The 21448-nt window shown below is 46.9% G+C and overlaps 1 protein-coding gene across 1 annotated transcript in view; it reads left to right on the forward strand.

Annotated features, from left to right (window-relative positions):
- Positions 1–2076: 2076 nt before the first annotated feature.
- The window catches only part of CECR2 (CECR2 histone acetyl-lysine reader), a 61249-nt gene continuing 41877 nt past the window's right edge, over positions 2077–21448 (forward strand). Inside the window, exons 1-4 of the mRNA XM_073650410.1 lie at positions 2077–2269; positions 13417–13511; positions 13593–13776; positions 13859–13992. Of these exons, the coding sequence (XP_073506511.1) occupies positions 2156–2269; positions 13417–13511; positions 13593–13776; positions 13859–13992 (527 nt within the window). The 5' untranslated portion in view covers positions 2077–2155. The remainder of the gene's footprint in view (positions 2270–13416; positions 13512–13592; positions 13777–13858; positions 13993–21448) is intronic.

Here is a 21448-nt window from a genome sequence, read left to right on the forward strand (position 1 = left end):
TGTCACTATTACTCTTGTTACTATAAGTGATGATGTCACTATTACTATTGTTACTATAAGTGATGATGTCACTATTACTCTTGTTACTATAAGTGATGATGTCACTATTTCTCTTGTTACTATAAGTGATGATGTCACTATTACTATTGTTATTATAAGTGATGATGTCACTATTACTCTTGTTACTATAAGTGACGATGTCACTATTACTCTTGTTACTATCAGTGATGATGTCACTATTACTCTTGTTACCATCAGTGGTGATGTCACTATTATCCTTGTTACTATAAGTGATGATGTCACTATTCCTCTTGTTACAATCAGTGATGAAGTTACTATTATTTTTGTTACTGTCAGTGATGATGTCACTATTACTCTTGTTACTATCAGTGACTATTAGTCTTGTTACTATAAGTGATGATGTCACTATTACTCTTGTTACTATAATTGATGATGTCACTATTACTCTTTTTACTATCAGTGATGATGTCACTGTTACTCTTGTTGCTCTCAGTGATGATGTCACTATTACTCTTTTTACTATAAGTGATGATGTCACTATTACTCTTGTTACTATAAGTGATGATGTCACTATTACTCTTTACTATCAGTGATGATGTCACTATTACTCTTGTTGCTATCAGTGATGATGTCACTATTACTCTTTTTACTATAAGTGATGATGTCACTATTACTCTTGTTACTATAAGTGATGATGTCACTATTACTCTTGTTACTATCAGTGATGATGTCACTATTACTCTTTTTGCTATCAGTGATGATGTCACTATTACTCTTTTTACTATAATTGATGATGTCACTATTACTTTTGTTACTATAAGTGATGATGTCACTATTACTCTTGTTACTATAAGTGATGATGTCACTATTACTCTTGTTACTATCAGTGATGATGTCACTATTACTCTTGTTACTATAAGTGATGATGTCACTATTACTCTTGTTACTATCAGTGATGATGTCACTATTACTCTTTTTGCTATCAGTGATGATGTCACTATTACTCTTTTTACTATAAGTGATGATGTCACTATTACTTTTGTTACTATAAGTGATGATGTCACTATTACCCTTGTTACTATAAGTGATCATGTCACTATTAATCTTTTTACTATAAGTGATGATGTCACTATTACTTTTGTTACCATCAGTGATGATGTCACTATTACTCTTGTTACTATCAGTGATGATGTCACTATTACACTTACCATCAATAATGATGTCACTATTACTCTTGTTACTATCAGTGATGATGTCACTATTACTCGTGTTACCATCAGTGATGATGTCACTATTACTATTGTTACTATAAGTGATGATGTCACTATTACTCTTGTTGCTATAAGTGATGATGTCACTATTACTCTTGTTACTATCAGTGATGATGTCACTGTTACTATTGTTACTATCAGTGATGATGTCTCTATTACTCTTGTTACTATCAGTGATGATGTCACTATTACTCTTGTTACTATAAGTGATGATGTCACTATTACTCTTGTTACTATCAGTGATGATGTCACTATTACTATTGTTACTATCAGTGATGATGTCACTATTACTCTTGTTGCTATCAGTGATGATGTCACTATTACTCTTGTTACTATAAGTGATGATGTCACTATTACTCTTGTTACTATCAGTGATGATGTCTCTATTACTCTTGTTACTATCAGTGATGATGTCACTATTACTCTTGTTACTATCAGTGATGATGTCACTATTACTTTTGTTACTATCAGTGATGATGTCTCTATTACTCTTGTTACTATAAGTGATGATGTCACTATTACTCTTGTTACTATCAGTGATGATGTCACTATTACTCTTGTTACTATCAGTGATGATGTCACTATTACTCTTGTTGCTATCAGTGATGATGTCACTATTACTCTTGTTGCTATCAGTGATGATGTCACTATTACTCTTGTTACTTTCCGTTATGACGTCATTATTATGGTGTTACTCTCGGTCTGTTCCCTCTGTGCTCGGTCGGGGGGCGTGGTGTTCCTCTTGCAGTGGGCGGTGTCACGCTCTGGCCCCGCCCCCATCCCATCTGTTCCTCCCCGGCCGGGGCTCACATTGTGGCCGCTCTCCCGCACGCTGTGTCCGGGCTCGGGGTGCTGGGCTCGGGATGCCCCCGGACGCTGCCCTGGCAGAGCTCCGCTCCTGCTGGCGGGTCCCGGCCATCGCGCACTTCTGCTCCCTGTTCCGCACCGCCTTCCAGCTGCCCGACTTCGAGATCGAGGTGAGTCCGGAGGCAGCAGCCTGAGCGCGGTGTCCGGGGGATGGAGGCGCCCGAGCACCGACCGCCACCGACGGGGAAAGTGCTCCGGAGCCACCGAGGATGATGGGAGTATCGCGGAGCCCCCCACCACTCTAATACTGAGCCCCCACCACTCTAATACTGACATCCCCCTAATACTGAGCCCCCCACCTCTATAATACTGACATCCCCCTAATACAGAGCCCCCCCACCTCTATAATACTGACATCCCCCTAATACAGAGCCCCTCCACCACTCTAATACTGAGCCCCCACATCCCCCTAATACAGAGCCCCCCACCTCTTTAATACTGACATCCCCCTAATACTGAGCCCCCCACCACTCTAATACTGAGCCCCCACATCCCCCTAATACTGAGCCCCCACATCCCCCTAATACTGAGTCCCCCACCACTCTGATACTGACATCCACCTAATACTGAGCCCCCACATCCACCTAATACTGAGCCCCCCACCTCTATAATACTGACATCCCCCTAATACTGAGCCCCCCACCACTCTAATACTGACCTCCCCCCTAATACTAAGCACCCCACATCCCCCACAATGCAGAGCCCCCCACCACTTTAATACTGAGCCCCTCCATACTGAGTGTCTGCCCCCTAATACTGGGTAGCATTAGCCCCCTGTATTACTGAGCCTCAGTTATCCTCTGTCCCCCTAATGCTGGGTATAAGGCCTCGCTCACACTTGGGTATGGATGGGACGAGTGCTCACTCCAGCTATTCTCTGGGTCGGTGCCGATCTGCAGATTCTTTCTCCGCTGTGTTCAGCTGCGATTTCACTCCGAGATCTGACGAGAAAATAATCTCACGTCCTACAGAGAATCCCAGAGTCCCTGACACCACAGCTCTGTAAGGTGGGGATGGAAATGGTTCATATCTGCTGAGAACGGGACCGATTATTTATACAATCCTGTGATCCCAGCCGCAGCCCCCCTATTATACGCAGCCCCCTATTATATTTAGCCCCCCCATAATACTGAGCAGCCCCCTATTACACTCAGTCCCCCATAATACTGAGCAGCCCCCTATTACACTCAGTCCCCCATAATACTGAGCAGCCCCCTATTACACTCAGTCCCCCATAATACTGAGCAGCCCCCTATTACACTCAGTCCCCCATAATACTGAGCAGCCCCCTATTACACTCAGTCCCCCATAATACTGAGCAGCCCCCTATTACACTCAGTCCCCCATAATACTGAGCAGCCCCCTATTACACTCAGTCCCCCATAATACTGAGCAGCCCCCTATTACACTCAGTCCCCCATAATACTGAGCAGCCCCCCATAATACGGAGCAGCCCCCTATTGTACTCAGCCCCCCATAATACTGAGCAGCCCCCTATTGTACTCAGCCCCCCATAATACTGAGCAGCCCCCTATTGTACTCTGCCCCCCATAATACTGAGCAGCCCCCTATTGTACTCCGCCCCCCATAATACTGAGCAGCCCCCTATTGTACTCAGCCCCCCATAATACTGAGCAGACCCCTATTATACTTATTATACTGAGCAGCCCCCTATTGTACTCAGCCCCCCATAATACTGAGCAGCCCCCTATTATACTCAGCCCCCCATAATACTGAGCAGCCCCCTATTATACTTATTATACACAGCCCCCCATAATACTGAGCAGACCCGTATTATTCGCAGCCCCCCATAATACTGAGCAGACCCGTATTATTCGCAGCCCCCCATAATACTGAGCAGACCCGTATTATACTCAGCCCCCCATAATACTGAGCAGACCCGTATTATACTCAGCCCCCCATAATACTGAGCAGACCCGTATTATACTCAGCCCCCCATAATACTGAGCAGCCCCCTATTACACTCAGTCCCCCATAATACTGAGCAGCCCCCTATTACACTCAGTCCCCCATAATACTGAGCAGCCCCCCATAATACGGAGCAGCCCCCTATTGTACTCAGCCCCCCATAATACTGAGCAGCCCCCTATTGTACTCCGCCCCCCATAATACTGAGCAGCCCCCTATTGTACTCAGCCCCCCATAATACTGAGCAGACCCCTATTATACTTATTATACTGAGCAGACCCCTATTATACTCAGCCCCCCATAATACTGAGCAGCCCCCTATTATACTTATTATACACAGCCCCCCATAATACTGAGCAGACCCGTATTATTCGCAGCCCCCCATAATACTGAGCAGACCCGTATTATACTCAGCCCCCCATAATACTGAGCAGACCCGTATTATACTCAGCCCCCCATAATACTGAGCAGACCCGTATTATACTCAGCCCCCCATAATACTGAGCAGACCCGTATTATACTCAGCCCCCCATAATACTGAGCAGCCCCCTATTACACTCAGTCCCCCATAATACTGAGCAGCCCCCTATTACACTCAGTCCCCCATAATACTGAGCAGCCCCCCATAATACGGAGCAGCCCCCTATTGTACTCAGCCCCCCATAATACTGAGCAGCCCCCTATTGTACTCCGCCCCCCATAATACTGAGCAGCCCCCTATTGTACTCAGCCCCCCATAATACTGAGCAGACCCCTATTATACTTATTATACTGAGCAGACCCCTATTATACTCAGCCCCCCATAATACTGAGCAGCCCCCTATTATACTTATTATACTCAGCCCCCATAATACTGAGCAGCCCCCTATTGTACTCAGCCCCCCATAATACTGAGCAGACCCCTATTATACTTATTATACTGAGCAGCCCCCTATTGTACTCAGCCCCCCATAATACTGAGCAGCCCCCTATTATACTCAGCCCCCCATAATACTGAGCAGCCCCCTATTATACTTATTATACACAGCCCCCCATAATACTGAGCAGACCCGTATTATTCGCAGCCCCCCATAATACTGAGCAGACCCGTATTATACTCAGCCCCCCATAATACTGAGCAGACCCGTATTATACTCAGCCCCCCATAATACTGAGCAGACCCGTATTATACTCAGCCCCCCATAATACTGAGCAGACCCGTATTATACTCAGCCCCCCATAATACTGAGCAGACCCGTATTATACTCAGCCCCCCATAATACTGAGCAGACCCGTATTATACTCAGCCCCCCATAATACTGAGCAGACCCGTATTATACTCAGCCCCCCATAATACTGAGCAGACCCGTATTATACTCAGCCCCCCATAATACTGAGCAGACCCGTATTATACTCAGCCCCCCATAATACTGAGCAGACCCGTATTATACTCAGCCCCCCATAATACTGAGCAGACCCGTATTATACTCAGCCCCCCATAATACTGAGCAGACCCGTATTATACTCAGCCCCCCATAATACTGAGCAGACCCGTATTATACTCAGCCCCCCATAATACTGAGCAGACCCGTATTATACTCAGCCCCCCATAATACTGAGCAGACCCGTATTATACTCAGCCCCCATAATACTGAGCAGACCCGTATTATTCGCAGCCCCCCATAATACTGAGCAGACCCGTATTATACTCAGCCCCCCATAATACTGAGCAGACCCGTATTATACTCAGCCCCCCATAATACTGAGCAGACCCGTATTATACTCAGCCCCCCATAATACTGAGCAGACCCGTATTATACTCAGCCCCCCATAATACTGAGCAGACCCGTATTATACTCAGCCCCCATAATACTGAGCAGACCCGTATTATTCGCAGCCCCCCATAATACTGAGCAGACCCGTATTATTCGCAGCCCCCCATAATACTGAGCAGACCCGTATTATTCGCAGCCCCCCATAATACTGAGCAGACCCGTATTATACTCAGCCCCCCATAATACTGAGCAGACCCGTATTATACTCAGCCCCCCATGATACTGAGCAGCCCCCAGTAGCGCCCAGGGGAGGGTACTGCACCTCTGAGTAGTGACGCCTCAGTCCCTGTCATCACTGATTATTGGGGGATTAGTATTGTGGGGTCCTGAGTATTGGGGGCAGGTGATTATTATGGGGTCACGGCTGTAGTATTTGCATCTTGTTCTGCCGACTCCTCCTGGGTGACAGGTTCAGAAAGTGTTTGATTCTGGGGGTCCTGTGGAGTGTGGGGGGCCGTAGTACGGTCAGTGTTTGGGTGAGCCCCACACCCCTAATACTGACAGTGGGAGGGGGCGCCCTGTGCTGGCAGCATTAATATTGGGGTCACTGCGAGGGCAGTATTGTGGGGGGGATCAGTGTGACCCCCTCTGTCAGTGGGGTCACTCCAGGAGACGCCCCTCCCCAGCATGGGCCGCTGTTGTGGCTGTAAACTTTTCTTATTTTTTACACTCCTCGGTCTGCGATTAACCGGTTACGTGCCAGGACTCGCTCACTGGAGTGTCAGCTCTGCGGCCCACCTGCCGCTGCCTCTTAGCCTTGGTCCCAGAAGCTGACACTCTAGTGTTGACTTAACCCTTGCTGTGTGGAGGCTTCAGCTGTGGCTGGGGAGGGGGCTGCTTCTCTACCCTCTGCCTTTTGGGATGCAGTCTGCTGGATATAATGGAGGGGTTTTGTTCTGGCTGTTGGGCGGGGGGGCTCGGGGGTCTCACTCCGGGGAAACCCCTCTGTCTGTTTTGTTCTGGGTCTTCCAGGGGCAGCATGGCATCTAGAGGGGACAATACCCTGAGGGAGGGGAGCGGGGCTGTGCTGCCGGCATATGTCTGTTAACTCCTTCACGTCTGCATTGCTCTGTCCCCATTTGGGTATCACCCAGCTTTCCCAGGGAGGGATGTAGGACACGTCTCCCCACCCCCCAGTGTTGCTGCCTCTACTAGTTCGCACCTTGTTCCTGAAGGGGTTAATTGAAGGTGCAGCCTGTGAGGGGCCAGCTGCCTCCCCTCCTTTGTCTCTATCCCCCTCCTGTCACTTTGCAGGACAATGTGAAGCTGTTTGTAGTGTAAATGAAGTTTGGGGTCTGATAAGTGACTCACCTATAGGGTGGGGGGGATTAACCCCTCACTTGCTGGCACTTTCTGCACAGCCTTAGTCATGGGACCCTGCGGATTTTGCATAATTCACTTTTATTTTTTTCCCTAGAAGTGAATGGGGCAAGTCATGTGACCACTGGGAGCCATGGTCGCCTTTGTTGCAGTGCAGCTGGTCCGGGGCCATTGTTGCGCCAAACTTGCCGTCAGCTGGCGCCGCAGACTTGACCTCCACGGATGCAACTGTTGCACGACTTCAGGGCACACGGGACTTTATAACAGTGCAGACTTTATGGTTACCGGCCCTTTAAGTGGTCTCAAGAGCTTGTGATCCAGTCTCCCTATGCTCTGCTGTGTGTATGGCCAGTATTGGGGGCAGGGCAGCCTGTGTCCCCCCTGTTTTGCTCCCCCCGTCCTCCGCTGATGCTTCACACACGTGGCTTTGTGTTATGGTGGAGATGAGGGGACGACTCTGGCTCTTTCTTGTGGATCAGAGACGCCCATCGCCCATCCTCGCCCCCTGCTGACGCCGCCCTGACGCATGTGCGCCGGTTTTATGGGGTGATCCTACTGTGTCTGTAGGATTTCACTCTAGACCTACTTGGGTGCCTCCCCCCTGCTGCCGGTGACATGTAACGTCCCCAGCCCCCACCATATAATGTGTATGGAAGAAAGATCAGGCCTCTCGACTTTCAGCATGCCCAATCCTTCCTTATCCAGGGAGATAAGCTGCCGCCTGAGGATTCTGGTAGCCGCTTATGCCCCCTCTCTCAATTACGTGACCTCTTGGGCGGGGCGGCGATGCAAGTATACACAAGGGTTGAGTTGTCGGACAGAGGTGTACTTACTTTTATTAGTTGGAGAGAATGCCTCCCTTGTTACGGGGGTGGGGGGGGGGTTGTGTGATTATCTAGTTAGGACTCTCATTTATCAGCTATCATTGATATCAATGTGATCAGTGTAATTCCTTCTCTCACCTGCGGTGGCACTGTGGAGGCATTGAGCACTTATTTATGGAGATCAGCTTATTGTCGGGGGCCCCTTTAAATTTTGCTATTATGTTATTTTTTTTACTGGCCACTAGGGGAGCTGTTCTGTTGCTGCAGGAGTCATTATTGTTTATATAGCACCACCCTATGCCGCGGCGCAGATACGAGCCGTGACGATCGCACGTGTGCTGCTAGTCTGTGCCCACCTGGGGTATTGCTGGCGTATTCCATCATCTGGCGTGCCGCCCTCCCTGCCGCCCGCCCGTGTAATCTCCCCTCTCTGCGCTCGTTACCAGGCGGCCAACTGGGAGATCCCAGGTGCAGCGCGGCAGCTGCAGGGCTGATTATAGGGGCGAGATGGGACCTGTAAAGCGGCCCCAGACCCTCTGAATTCTCTCATCAGCAGTCCTGTCACATGGGTCCTGGAGGAGGCGAGCGAGAAAACAACCGCCCGTCCCCCGCCGCTGTCACCCCTTGCAACCAGCAGGTGCAGGGGTCGCTCCTACACTACAACTCCCAGCATGTCCGGAGAAGCACGTTATCAATCCATCAAGATCATTGATAAGACTTTACGTGGTTTGATGTAATACGCCGGCTTCGACCAATCAGATTCAACCATTAATTTTTGGTGCGGGAGCATGGCTAAAGGATTGGGCATGTTGAAATCGACCTGCCCCATCTCTGGAATTGCTACTATGGGCTCGTATGTCCCTGGTGGACCACAGACACGGCCCGTCTTGGGGTTCACATACTTTCCCAGCTCCCTGTGATTCTACTATAAGTGTTTGGTGGGCTGCTCAGCTGCAGGTCCTCAGGTCTCCATGTCCCAGGCTTTGTTATGGGGGAGGATGCCCGGCAGGGGGTGGGTTTGCAGGGTTGTAAACACCCCAGCCCCTCCAGGCCATTTGCTTTTGATATGTCAATTAGGTTCTTTCATGGAGCCGGGTTTAACCTTTTCATTCCTCCTGTAACCAAAACTGCAGGTAGAAAGCCGCAGGACCGTGGGGGATAGCGGCCGAACGGGACCCATCTATGGGGGCAACCGGACTGCACGGCTGCCGTTAGGTCCTTGTAGTGATCGCGTTGCTTCCGCCGTCTGAACCGACTGCAAAACTTTTTAAAAGAGCAAAAAATAAAAAGTTTTAACAGTTTCCTATGAGACAATCAATGCAGATATTTTGCTGTGTACGTCCCTTTAAGAGTCCCAAAAATATCTGAATCCTGGAGTTTTATCCCCAAGAGCAAAGTATTGTGGGAATCTGTTTTCGGCCAGGTTAAAAGTTCAGCAGGACATCAGCACCAGGGAGGGGGGATGTGATGTAAATTCCCATACAGGAGGGTCCGCAGGCTAAACCTCCCCCACCCCCTTCCTATAGAGGACAGAAACAGTGGTCAGACACCAGAGCTGCCGCCATTGTCATCTGACCCTGCTCTCACATTTTTCATTTCTTGTTTTTTCTGCAATTTTTGCAAAATCCATGAATTTAGCCCCCAATTTAAAAAGTAAAAATATACTGCAACGTGTGCACTAGCCTTTATGCATAATTTCCTAACATCCCCCTGTCTACCGGACCCCCGCTGCGCCCCCATACTGCTGCCAGTGTTCATTGATGGTCTCCTTGGCTTCCTTTGTCGGCGGGGTCATCAGGTGACCACTGCAGCCAATCAGCGGCTGCTGCAGTCATGATTTTTCTAAGCTGGAGGAAAGAGCTAAGAGACTCTCCCGGCTGAGACAGAACGTGACATCTGCTCATCGCAGCGTCTGAACCCGACCGTACTCTGTTCTGATGACCGGTGCGAGGAAGGACACGTAAAAAAAAAACACCACCCATCTGAAAGAGGTTATCTTATCTCAACACATGCCTTGCTCCTCTTTGGCGGTGCCGCCTAGTGGAGATCTGCCACAGTATCGGTGAAAAATCTGCACTCGCTTGTTCATGTAATGGGTTTTCCTTGTTCTTGCTCCAATGTGCACGTGTAGATTCAGAACGAAGGCAGCAAAACCAGGAAGGGACATAAATGGAAACACGATCGCCTGGAGGGGTTTGGTGTCATTATCCTGTCTGTAACACAAGTGATGGTCCCACTAAGTGGAGACCAGATGGGACGGCGGCTGCTGTGGTGGCCACGCTGGGTAAGGCCATGTGCACACAACGCCTTTTATACTCAGGAGAGCCAGCTGAGTTTTTCAAGAAGAAGACGAACCAGGAAACTAGTAGGTTTTTTTTTTTGTCGGTTGCTTCTTTTTGCAGACGGGTGTTTGCCCTTCATCCGTGCAAAACAAGAGGTTATTTGGCTGGATGAGAGGCCTCTGACGGGGGTTTAACCAGCAAACATCACACCTTCCTCTAGACTTTACGGTGGGCGCGACACACGTAGAAACTATTCACTCGCCCTTTTTGTGTCGGTTGATGCAAAAAAAACTAATATTGACTCTTCAGACCCCAGCACAGATTCTACTTGTCCAGTCCTTATGTTGCTTTGCCCAAACAAGTCTCTTCTTATGGTTTGCGGTCCTCAGTGGTGGTTTCTTCGCAGAACTTCGATAATAAAGGCCATCTCTGCTTTTTGAAGTGGGTCCATTGTTTATGAAGGCTGTTATCTGAGGAACTGTCGATTTTTCAATTTCCTTGTCGGAAGACTCTGATGAACCTCTCCTCTGCAGCAGAGCTCATTCCTTGACTCAGGACTCTGATGAACCTCTCCTCCTGCAGCAGAGCTCATTCCTTGACTCAGGACTCTGATGAACCTCTCCTCCTGCAGCAGAGCTCATTCCTTGACTCATGCCTCTGATGAACCTCTCCTCTGCAGCAGAGCTCATTCCTTGACTCATGCCTCTGATGAACTTGTCCTCTGCAGCAGAGCTCATTCCTTGACTCATGCCTCTGATGAACTTGTCCTCTGCAGCAGAGCTCATTCCTTGACTCAGGACTCTGATGAACTTGTCCTCCTGCAGCAGAGCTCATTCCTTGACTCAGGACTCTGATGAAATTGTCCTCCTGCAGCAGAGCTCATTCCTTGACTCAGGACTCTGATGAAATTGTCCTCCTGCAGCAGAGCTCATTCCTTGACTCAGGACTCTGATGAACTTGTCCTCCTGCAGCAGAGCTCATTCCTTGACTCAGGACTCTGATGAACTTGTCCTCCTGCAGCAGAGCTCATTCCTTGACTCAGGACTCTGATGAACTTGTCCTCCTGCAGCAGAGCTCATTCCTTGACTCAGGACTCTGATGAACTTGTCCTCCTGCAGCAGAGCTCATTCCTTGACTCAGGACTCTGATGAACTTGTCCTCCTGCAGCAGAGCTCATTCCTTGACTCAGGACTCTGATGAACTTGTCCTCCTGCAGCAGAGCTCATTCCTTGACTCAGGACTCTGATGAACTTGTCCTCCTGCAGCAGAGCTCATTCCTTGACTCAGGACTCTGATGAACTTGTCCTCCTGCAGCAGAGCTCATTCCTTGACTCAGGACTCTGATGAACTTGTCCTCCTGCAGCAGAGCTCATTCCTTGACTCAGGACTCTGATGAACTTGTCCTCCTGCAGCAGAGCTCATTCCTTGACTCAGGACTCTGATGAACTTGTCCTCCTGCAGCAGAGCTCATTCCTTGACTCAGGACTCTGATGAACCTGTCCTCCTGCAGCAGAGCTCATTCCTTGACTCAGGACTCTGATGAACCTCTCCTCCTGCAGCAGAGCTCATTCCTTGACTCAGGACTCTGATGAACCTCTCCTCCTGCAGCAGAGCTCATTCCTTGACTCAGGACTCTGATGAACCTCTCCTCCTGCAGCAGAGCTCATTCCTTGACTCAGGACTCTGATGAACCTCTCCTCCTGCAGCAGAGCTCATTCCTTGACTCAGGACTCTGATGAACCTCTCCTCCTGCAGCAGAGCTCATTCCTTGACTCAGGACTCTGATGAACCTCTCCTCCTGCAGCAGAGCTCATTCCTTGACTCAGGACTCTGATGAACCTCTCCTCCTGCAGCAGAGCTCATTCCTTGACTCAGGACTCTGATGAACCTCTCCTCCTGCAGCAGAGCTCATTCCTTGACTCAGGACTCTGATGAACCTCTCCTCCTGCAGCAGAGCTCATTCCTTGACTCAGGACTCTGATGAACCTCTCCTCCTGCAGCAGAGCTCGTTCTTGATCGTACTTTCCTTTGAGTCATTTTCATGATATCGTCTGCTGGTTTTCATGACTACACTTGAGGATACCTTCAAGGTTCTAGCAATTTTCCTGATCTTCATGTCTTACGGTAATGATGGATTCTGGTTTCTCTTTCCTTAGTTGAGTGTTTCGTGCCATTTTCTGGCTTAGGACACTTGTGACGTAGGACTTGGTGCTGTATGGAGATGTGCACCATCGCTGACTTTGCAAAACACACCCGATGGTCACAATAATTTCACAAGTCCATATATATTGCAGCCTTCAGTCTGAATTTACAATGTGCACATTCCATGAAGAGCCAGGAACAGGTGGCAGAACTTATCACCGATACTGTACAGACGGTCACGTTTATATCCGCTGTCTTTGACCAAGTGGTGAAAAAGTTGGCGTTAGTGCCCCCCGCCCCTCCGGTGACAGATGGGCCGGCTCCTGTGCCTGGATGCTGCAGATCGCGCTGATTTAGGGGGCTGCCAGTCTTGAGCGATGTCACTAATGACCTGTTGTGTCAGCGTCTGACGTTGGCGCTGGGGCGAGATCGCCCTTCTTCTTCTCCTGTCTCTCGCCCATTGTCTTCCTCACCCCAGGAAGACTCTGTACGTCTCCGGCGCTCGGCGGGGCCCTGGGCCGCTCTTAAGGCTTTTTCTTTTATCAGCTCTTTTCCTTTCATTCCCTGTTTGTTTAATTCTGCTGCGTGAGGGGCTTCTGCATGTGCGTGCATAATGGTTAGGGGGGTACTCAAACGTCCCCCCGCTGCCCCTCCCCTGCTGCCACCCTGTCTGTCTAAAGTCAGGACCGCAGAAGTAAGGGACTCTGCTGCAGTGACAGCTGGGACTTTTAACCCCTTAAGTGCTGCAGAGAGACTCCTGAGCTCATCTCCAGCCTTTATGGGATGCGCTTTTTGGCGACATTTCCATTCTGCATCTCTTGGGGTCGTTCTCTGCTGCAGAAGAAAAGGCCAGAAAGCAAGGCTGCATTGGTGGCTGATAAATGAGGACAATAGAACGCAGTGAGCTGATATTTCACACTCGTTCCTTTTCTTGTTTTTGCACCAGGAGTTGGAAGATGCCTTGTACCGCGACGATGTGGAGTTCCTGGGCGAGCTGCTGGTCTGTCTGCTGCAGGGCTGCTATCAGCGGCACGACATCACGTGAGTGCGGGGACCCCTTAAGGCGGAGGATCCGTCCTCGCTGCCCCCACGATGTAACACCCTATGTTCTGTCGCTCTCAGGCCTCAGACCTTCCACATTTACCTGGAGGACATCATTAGTTACCGCTGGGAGCTGGAAGAGGGGAAACCCAACCCGCTCAAGGGGGCGACGTACCACCAGCTACCGCTGTGCAGCCGCCTGGAGATCCTGCACCGGCTCTGCGACTACCGGCTGGACGCCGACGACGTCTTCGAGCTTCTTAAGGTTCGTCCCCCTCCTCCCGCCGGCCATAAACTGCAAATGTAGAGTACCGAAAAGCAGAATTATTATTGTATTGTGTCGTCAGGGTCTGGACGGGGACAGTCTGCGTGTGGAGCCCCTGGGAGAGGACTCTGGGGGGAACTTGTACTGGTATTTCTATGGGACCCGACTCTACAAGGAAGAACCGTCCTGGGAGAAGAGACAGCGGGCGCTGGAAGAGTAAGGAGGATATCCACTGATGAGACCCCTGTATAACTATACTGTCCATACATTACCTGTATTATACTCCAGAGCTGCACTCACTATTCTGCTGGTGCAGTCACTGTGTACATACATTACATTACTGATCCAGAGTTACCTCCTGTATTATACTCCAGAGCTGCACTCACTATTCTGCTGGTGCAGTCACTGTGTACATACATTACTGATCCTGTATTATACTCCAGAGCTGCACTCGCTATTCTGCTGGTGCAGTCACTGTGTACATACATTACATTACTGATCCTGAGTTACCTCCTGTATTATACTCCAGAGCTGCACTCACTATTCTGCTGGTGCAGTCACTGTGTACATACATTACTGATCCTGTATTATACTCCAGAGCTGCACTCACTATTCTGCTGGTGCAGTCACTGTGTACATACATTACATTACTGATCCTGAGTTACATCCTGTATTATACTCCAGAGCTGCACTCACTATTCTGCTAGTGCAGTTACTGTGTACACACATTACATTACTGATCCTGAGTTACCTCCTGTATTATACTCCAGAGCTGCACTCACTATTCTGCTGGTGCAGTCACTGTGTACATACATTACATTACTGATCCTGAGTTACATCCTTTATTATACTCCAGAGCTGCACTCACTATTCTGCTGGTGCAGTCACTGTGTACATACATTACATTACTGATCCAGAGTTATATCCTGTATTATACTCCAGAGCTGCACTCACTATTCTGCTGGTGCAGTCACTGTGTACATACATTACATTACTGATCCTGAGTTACATCCTGTATTATACTCCAGAGCTGCACTCACTATTCTGCTGGTGTAGTCACTGTGTACATCCATTACATTACTGATCCTGAGTTACATCCTGTATTATACTCCAGAGCTGCACTCACTATTCTGCTGGTGCAGTCACTGTGTACATACATTACATTACTGATCCTGTGTTACATCCTGTATTATACTCCAGAGCTGCACTCACTATTCTGCTGGTGCAGTCACTATGTACATACATTACATTACTGACCCTGAGTTACATCCTGTATTATACTCCAGAGCTGCACTCACTATGCTTTTGGTACAGTCACTGTGTACATATATTACATTACTGATCCTGAGTTACATCCTGTATTATACTCCAGAGCTGCACTCACTATTCTGCAGGTGGAGTCAGTGTGTACATACATTACATTGCTGATCCTGAGTTACATCCTGTATTATACTCCAGAGCTGCACTCACTATTCTGCTGGTGCAGTCACTGTGTACATACATTACATTACTGATCCTGAGTTACATCCTGTATTATACCCCAGACCTGCACTCGCTATTCTGCTGGTGCAGTCACTGTGTACATACATTACATTACTGATCCTGAGTTACATCCTGTATTATACTCCAGAGCTGCACTCACTATTCTGCTGGTGCAGTCACTGTGTACATACATTACATTACTGATCCTGAGTTACCTCCTGTATTCTACTCCAGAGCTGCACTCACTATTCTGCTGGTGCAGTCACTGTGTACATACATTACTGATCCTGTATTATACTCCAGAGCTGCAGTCACTGTGTACATACATTACATTACTGATCCTGAGTTACATCCTGTATTATACTCCAGAGCTGCACTCACTATTCTGCTGGTGCAGTCACTATGTACATATATTACATTACTGATCCTGAGTTACATCCTGTATTATACTCCAGAGCTGCACTCACTATTCTGCTGGTGCAGTCACTGTGTACATACATTACATTACTGATCCTGAGTTACCTCCTGTATTATACTCCAGAGCTGCACTCACTATTCTGCTGGTGCAGTCACTGTGTATATACATTACATTACTGATCCTGAGTTACATCCTGTATTGTACTCCAGAGCTGCACTCACTATTCTGCTGGTGCAGTCACTGTGTATATACATTACATTACTGATCCTGAGTTACATCCTGTATTATACCCCAGAGCTGCACTCACTATTCTGCTGGTGCAGTCACTGTGTACATACATTACATTACTGATCCTGAGTTACATCCTGTATTATACTCCAGAGCTGCACTCACTATTCTGCTGGTGCAGTCACTGTGTACATACATTACATTACTGATCCTGAGTTACATCCTGTATTATACTCCAGAGCTGCACTCACTATTCTGCTAGTGCAGTCACTGTGTACATACATTACATTACTGATCCTGAGTTACATCCTGTATTATACTCCAGAGCTGCACTCACTATTCTGCTGGTGCAGTCACTGTGTACATACATTACATTACTGATCCTGAGTTACATCCTGTATTATACTCCAGAGCTGCACTCACTATTCTGCTGGTGTAGTCACTGTGTACATCCATTACATTACTGATCCTGAGTTACATCCTGTATTATACTCCAGAGCTGCACTCACTATTCTGCTGGTGCAGTCACTGTGTACATACATTACATTACTGATCCTGTGTTACATCCTGTATTATACTCCAGAGCTGCACTCACTATTCTGCTGGTGCAGTCACTATGTACATACATTACATTACTGACCCTGAGTTACATCCTGTATTATACTCCAGAGCTGCACTCACTATGCTTTTGGTACAGTCACTGTGTACATATATTACATTACTGATCCTGAGTTACATCCTGTATTATACTCCAGAGCTGCACTCACTATTCTGCAGGTGGAGTCAGTGTGTACATACATTACATTGCTGATCCTGAGTTACATCCTGTATTATACTCCAGAGCTGCACTCACTATTCTGCTGGTGCAGTCACTGTGTACATACATTACATTACTGATCCTGAGATACATCCTGTATTATACTCCAGAGCTGCACTCACTATTCTGCTGGTGCAGTCACTGTGTACATACATTACATTACTGATCCTGAGTTACCTCCTGTATTATACTCCAGAGCTGCACTCACTATTCTGCTAGTGCAGTCACTGTGTACATACATTACATTACTGATCCTGAGTTACATCCTGTATTATACCCCAGACCTGCACTCGCTATTCTGCTGGTGCAGTCACTGTGTACATACATTACATTACTGATCCTGAGTTACCTCCTGTATTATACTCCAGAGCTGCACTCACTATTCTGCTGGTGCAGTCACTGTGTACATACATTACTGATCCTGTATTATACTCCAGAGCTGCAGTCACTGTGTACATACATTACATTACTGATCCTGAGTTACATCCTGTATTATACTCCAGAGCTGCACTCACTATTCTGCTGGTGCAGTCACTATGTACATATATTACATTACTGATCCTGAGTTACATCCTGTATTATACTCCAGAGCTGCACTCACTATTCTGCTGGTGCAGTCACTGTGTACATACATTACATTACTGATCCTGAGTTACCTCCTGTATTATACTCCAGAGCTGCACTCACTATTCTGCTGGTGCAGTCACTGTGTATATACATTACATTACTGATCCTGAGTTACATCCTGTATTGTACTCCAGAGCTGCACTCACTATTCTGCTGGTGCAGTCACTGTGTACATACATTACATTACTGATCCTGAGTTACATCCTGTATTATACCCCAGAGCTGCACTCACTATTCTGCTGGTGCAGTCACTGTGTACATACATTACATTACTGATCCTGAGTTACATCCTGTATTATACTCCAGAGCTGCACTCACTATTCTGCTAGTGCAGTCACTGTGTACATACATTACATTACTGATCCTGAGTTACATCCTGTATTGTACTCCAGAGCTGCACTCACTATTCTGCTGGTGCAGTCACTGTGTACATACATTACATTACTGATCCTGAGTTACATCCTGTATTATACTCCAGAGCTGCACTCACTATTCTGCTGGTGTAGTCACTGTGTACATCCATTACATTACTGATCCTGAGTTACATCCTGTATTATACTCCAGAGCTGCACTCACTATTCTGCTGGTGCAGTCACTGTGTACATACATTACATTACTGATCCTGTGTTACATCCTGTATTATACTCCAGAGCTGCACTCACTATTCTGCTGGTGCAGTCACTATGTACATACATTACATTACTGACCCTGAGTTACATCCTGTATTATACTCCAGAGCTGCACTCACTATGCTTTTGGTACAGTCACTGTGTACATATATTACATTACTGATCCTGAGTTACATCCTGTATTATACTCCAGAGCTGCACTCACTATTCTGCAGGTGGAGTCAGTGTGTACATACATTACATTGCTGATCCTGAGTTACATCCTGTATTATACTCCAGAGCTGCACTCACTATTCTGCAGGTGGAGTCAGTGTGTACATACATTACATTACTGATCCTGAGTTACATCCTGTATTATCCTCCAGAGCTGCACTCACTATTCTGCTGGTGCAGTCACTGTACATACATTACATTACTGATCCTGAGTTACATCCTGTATTATACTCCAGAGCTGCACTCACTATTCTGCTGGTGTAGTCACTGTGTACATCCATTACATTACTGATCCTGAGTTACATCCTGTATTATACTCCAGAGCTGCACTCACTATTCTGCTGGTGCAGTCACTGTGTACATACATTACATTACTGATCCTGTGTTACATCCTGTATTATACTCCAGAGCTGCACTCACTATTCTGCTGGTGCAGTCACTATGTACATACATTACATTACTGACCCTGAGTTACATCCTGTATTATACTCCAGAGCTGCACTCACTATGCTTTTGGTACAGTCACTGTGTACATATATTACATTACTGATCCTGAGTTACATCCTGTATTATACTCCAGAGCTGCACTCACTATTCTGCAGGTGGAGTCAGTGTGTACATACATTACATTGCTGATCCTGAGTTACATCCTGTATTATACTCCAGAGCTGCACTCACTATTCTGCAGGTGGAGTCAGTGTGTACATACATTACATTGCTGATCCTGAGTTACATCCTGTATTATACTCCAGAGCTGCACTCACTATTCTGCTGGTGCAGTCACTGTGTACATACATTACATTACTGATCCTGAGTTACCTCCTGTATTATACTCCAGAGCTGCACTCACTATTCTGCTGGTGCAGTCACTGTGTACATACATTACTGAGCCTGTATTATACTCCAGAGCTGCAGTCACTATGTACATACATTACATTACTGATCCTGAGTTACATCCTGTATTATACTCCAGAGCTGCACTCACTATTCTGCTGGTGCAGTCACTGTGTACATACATTACTGATCCTGAGTTACCTCCTGTATTATACTCCAGAGCTGCACTCACTATTCTGCTGGTGCAGTCACTGTGTATATACATTACATTACTGATCCTGAGTTACATCCTGTATTGTACTCCAGAGCTGCACTCACTATAATGCTGGTGCAGTCACTGTGTACATACATTACATTACTGATCCTGAGTTACATCCTGTATTATACTCCAGAGCTGCACTCACTATTCTGCTGGTGCAGTCACTGTGTACATACATTACATTACTGATCCTGAGTTACCTCCTGTATTATACTCCAGAGCTGCACTCACTATTCTGCTAGTGCAGTCACTGTGTACATACATTACATTACTGATCCTGAGTTACATCCTGTATTATACTCCAGAGCTGCAGTCACTGTGTACATACATTACATTACTGATCCTGAGTTACATCCTGTATTATACTCCAGAGCTGCACTCACTATTCTGCTGGTGCAGTCACTGTGTACATACATTACATTACTGATCCTGAGTTACATCCTGTATTATACTCCAGAGCTGCACTCACTATTCTGCTGGTGCAGTCACTGTGTACATACATTACATTACTGATCCTGTGTTACATCCTGTATTATACTCCAGAGCTGCACTCACTATTCTGCTGGTGCAGTCACTATGTACATACATTACATTACTGACCCTGAGTTACATCCTGTATTATACTCCAGAGCTGCACTCACTATTCTGCTGGTGCAGTCACTGTGTGCATACAATACATTACTGATCCTGAGTTACATCCTGTATTATACTCCAGAGCTGCACTCACTATTCTGCTGGTGCAGTCACTGTGTACATACATTACATTACTGATCCGGAGTTACCTCCTGTATTATACCCCAGAGCTGCACTCACTATTCTGCTGGTGCAGTCACTGTGTACATACATTACATTACTGATCCTGAGTTACATCCTGTATTATACTCCAGAGCTGCACTCACTATTCTGCTGGTGCAGTCACTGTGTACATACATTACATTACTGATCCTGAGTTACATCCTGTATTATACTCCAGAGCTGCACTCACTATTCTGCTGGTGCAGTCACTGTGTACATACATTACATTACTGATCCTGAGTTATATCCTGTATTATACCCCAGAGCTGCACTCGCTATTCTGCTGGTGCAGTCACTGTGTACATACATTACATTACTGATCCTGAGTTATATCCTGTATTATACCCCAGAGCTGCACTCGCTATTCTGCTGGTGCAGTCACTGTGTACATACATTACATTACATTACTGATCCTGAGTTACATCCTGTATTATACTCCAGAGCTGCACTCACTATTCTGCTGGTGCAGTCACTGTGTACATACATTACATTACTGATCCTGAGTTACATCCTGTATTATACTCCAGAGCTGCACTCACTATTCTGCTGGTGCAGTCACTGTGTACATACATTACATTACTGATCCTGAGTTACATCCTGTATTATACTCCAGAGCTGCACTCACTATTCTGCTGGTGCAGTCACTGTGTACATACATTACATTACTGATCCTGAGTTACATCCTGTATTATACTCCAGAGCTGCAGTCACTGTGTACATACATTACATTACTGATCCTGAGTTACATCCTGTATTATACTCCAGAGCTGCACTCGCTATTCTGCTGGTGCAGTCACTGTGTACATACATTACATTACTGATCCTGAGTTACATCCTGTATTATACCCCAGAGCTGCACTCGCTATTCTGCTGGTGCAGTCACTGTGTACATACATTACATTACTGATCCTGAGTTACATCCTGTATTATACTCCAGAGCTGCACTCACTATTCTGCTGGTGCAGTCACTGTGTACATACATTACATTACTGATCCTGAGTTACATCCTGTATTATACTCCAGAGCTGCACTCACTATTCTGCTGGTGCAGTCACTGTGTACGTACATTACATTACTGATCCTGAGTTACATCCTTTATTATACTCCAGAGCTGCACTCACTATTCTGCTGGTGCAGTCACTGTGTACATACATTACAGATCCTGAGTTACATCCTGTATTATACTCCAGAGCTGCACTCACTATTCTGCTGGTGCAGTCACTGTGTACGTACATTACATTACTGATCCTGAGTTACCTCCTGTATTATACTCCAGAGCTGCACTCACTATTCTGCTGGTGCAGTCACTGTGTACATACATTACATTACTGATCCTGAGTTACATCCTGTATTATACTCCAGAGCTGCAC

Source organism: Phyllobates terribilis, unplaced genomic scaffold, assembly GCF_046119375.1.
Source record: "Phyllobates terribilis strain yellow unplaced genomic scaffold, ASM4611937v1 Scaffold_10__3_contigs__length_209671492, whole genome shotgun sequence".
In the NCBI taxonomy this organism is placed as follows: Eukaryota; Metazoa; Chordata; class Amphibia; order Anura; family Dendrobatidae; genus Phyllobates; species Phyllobates terribilis.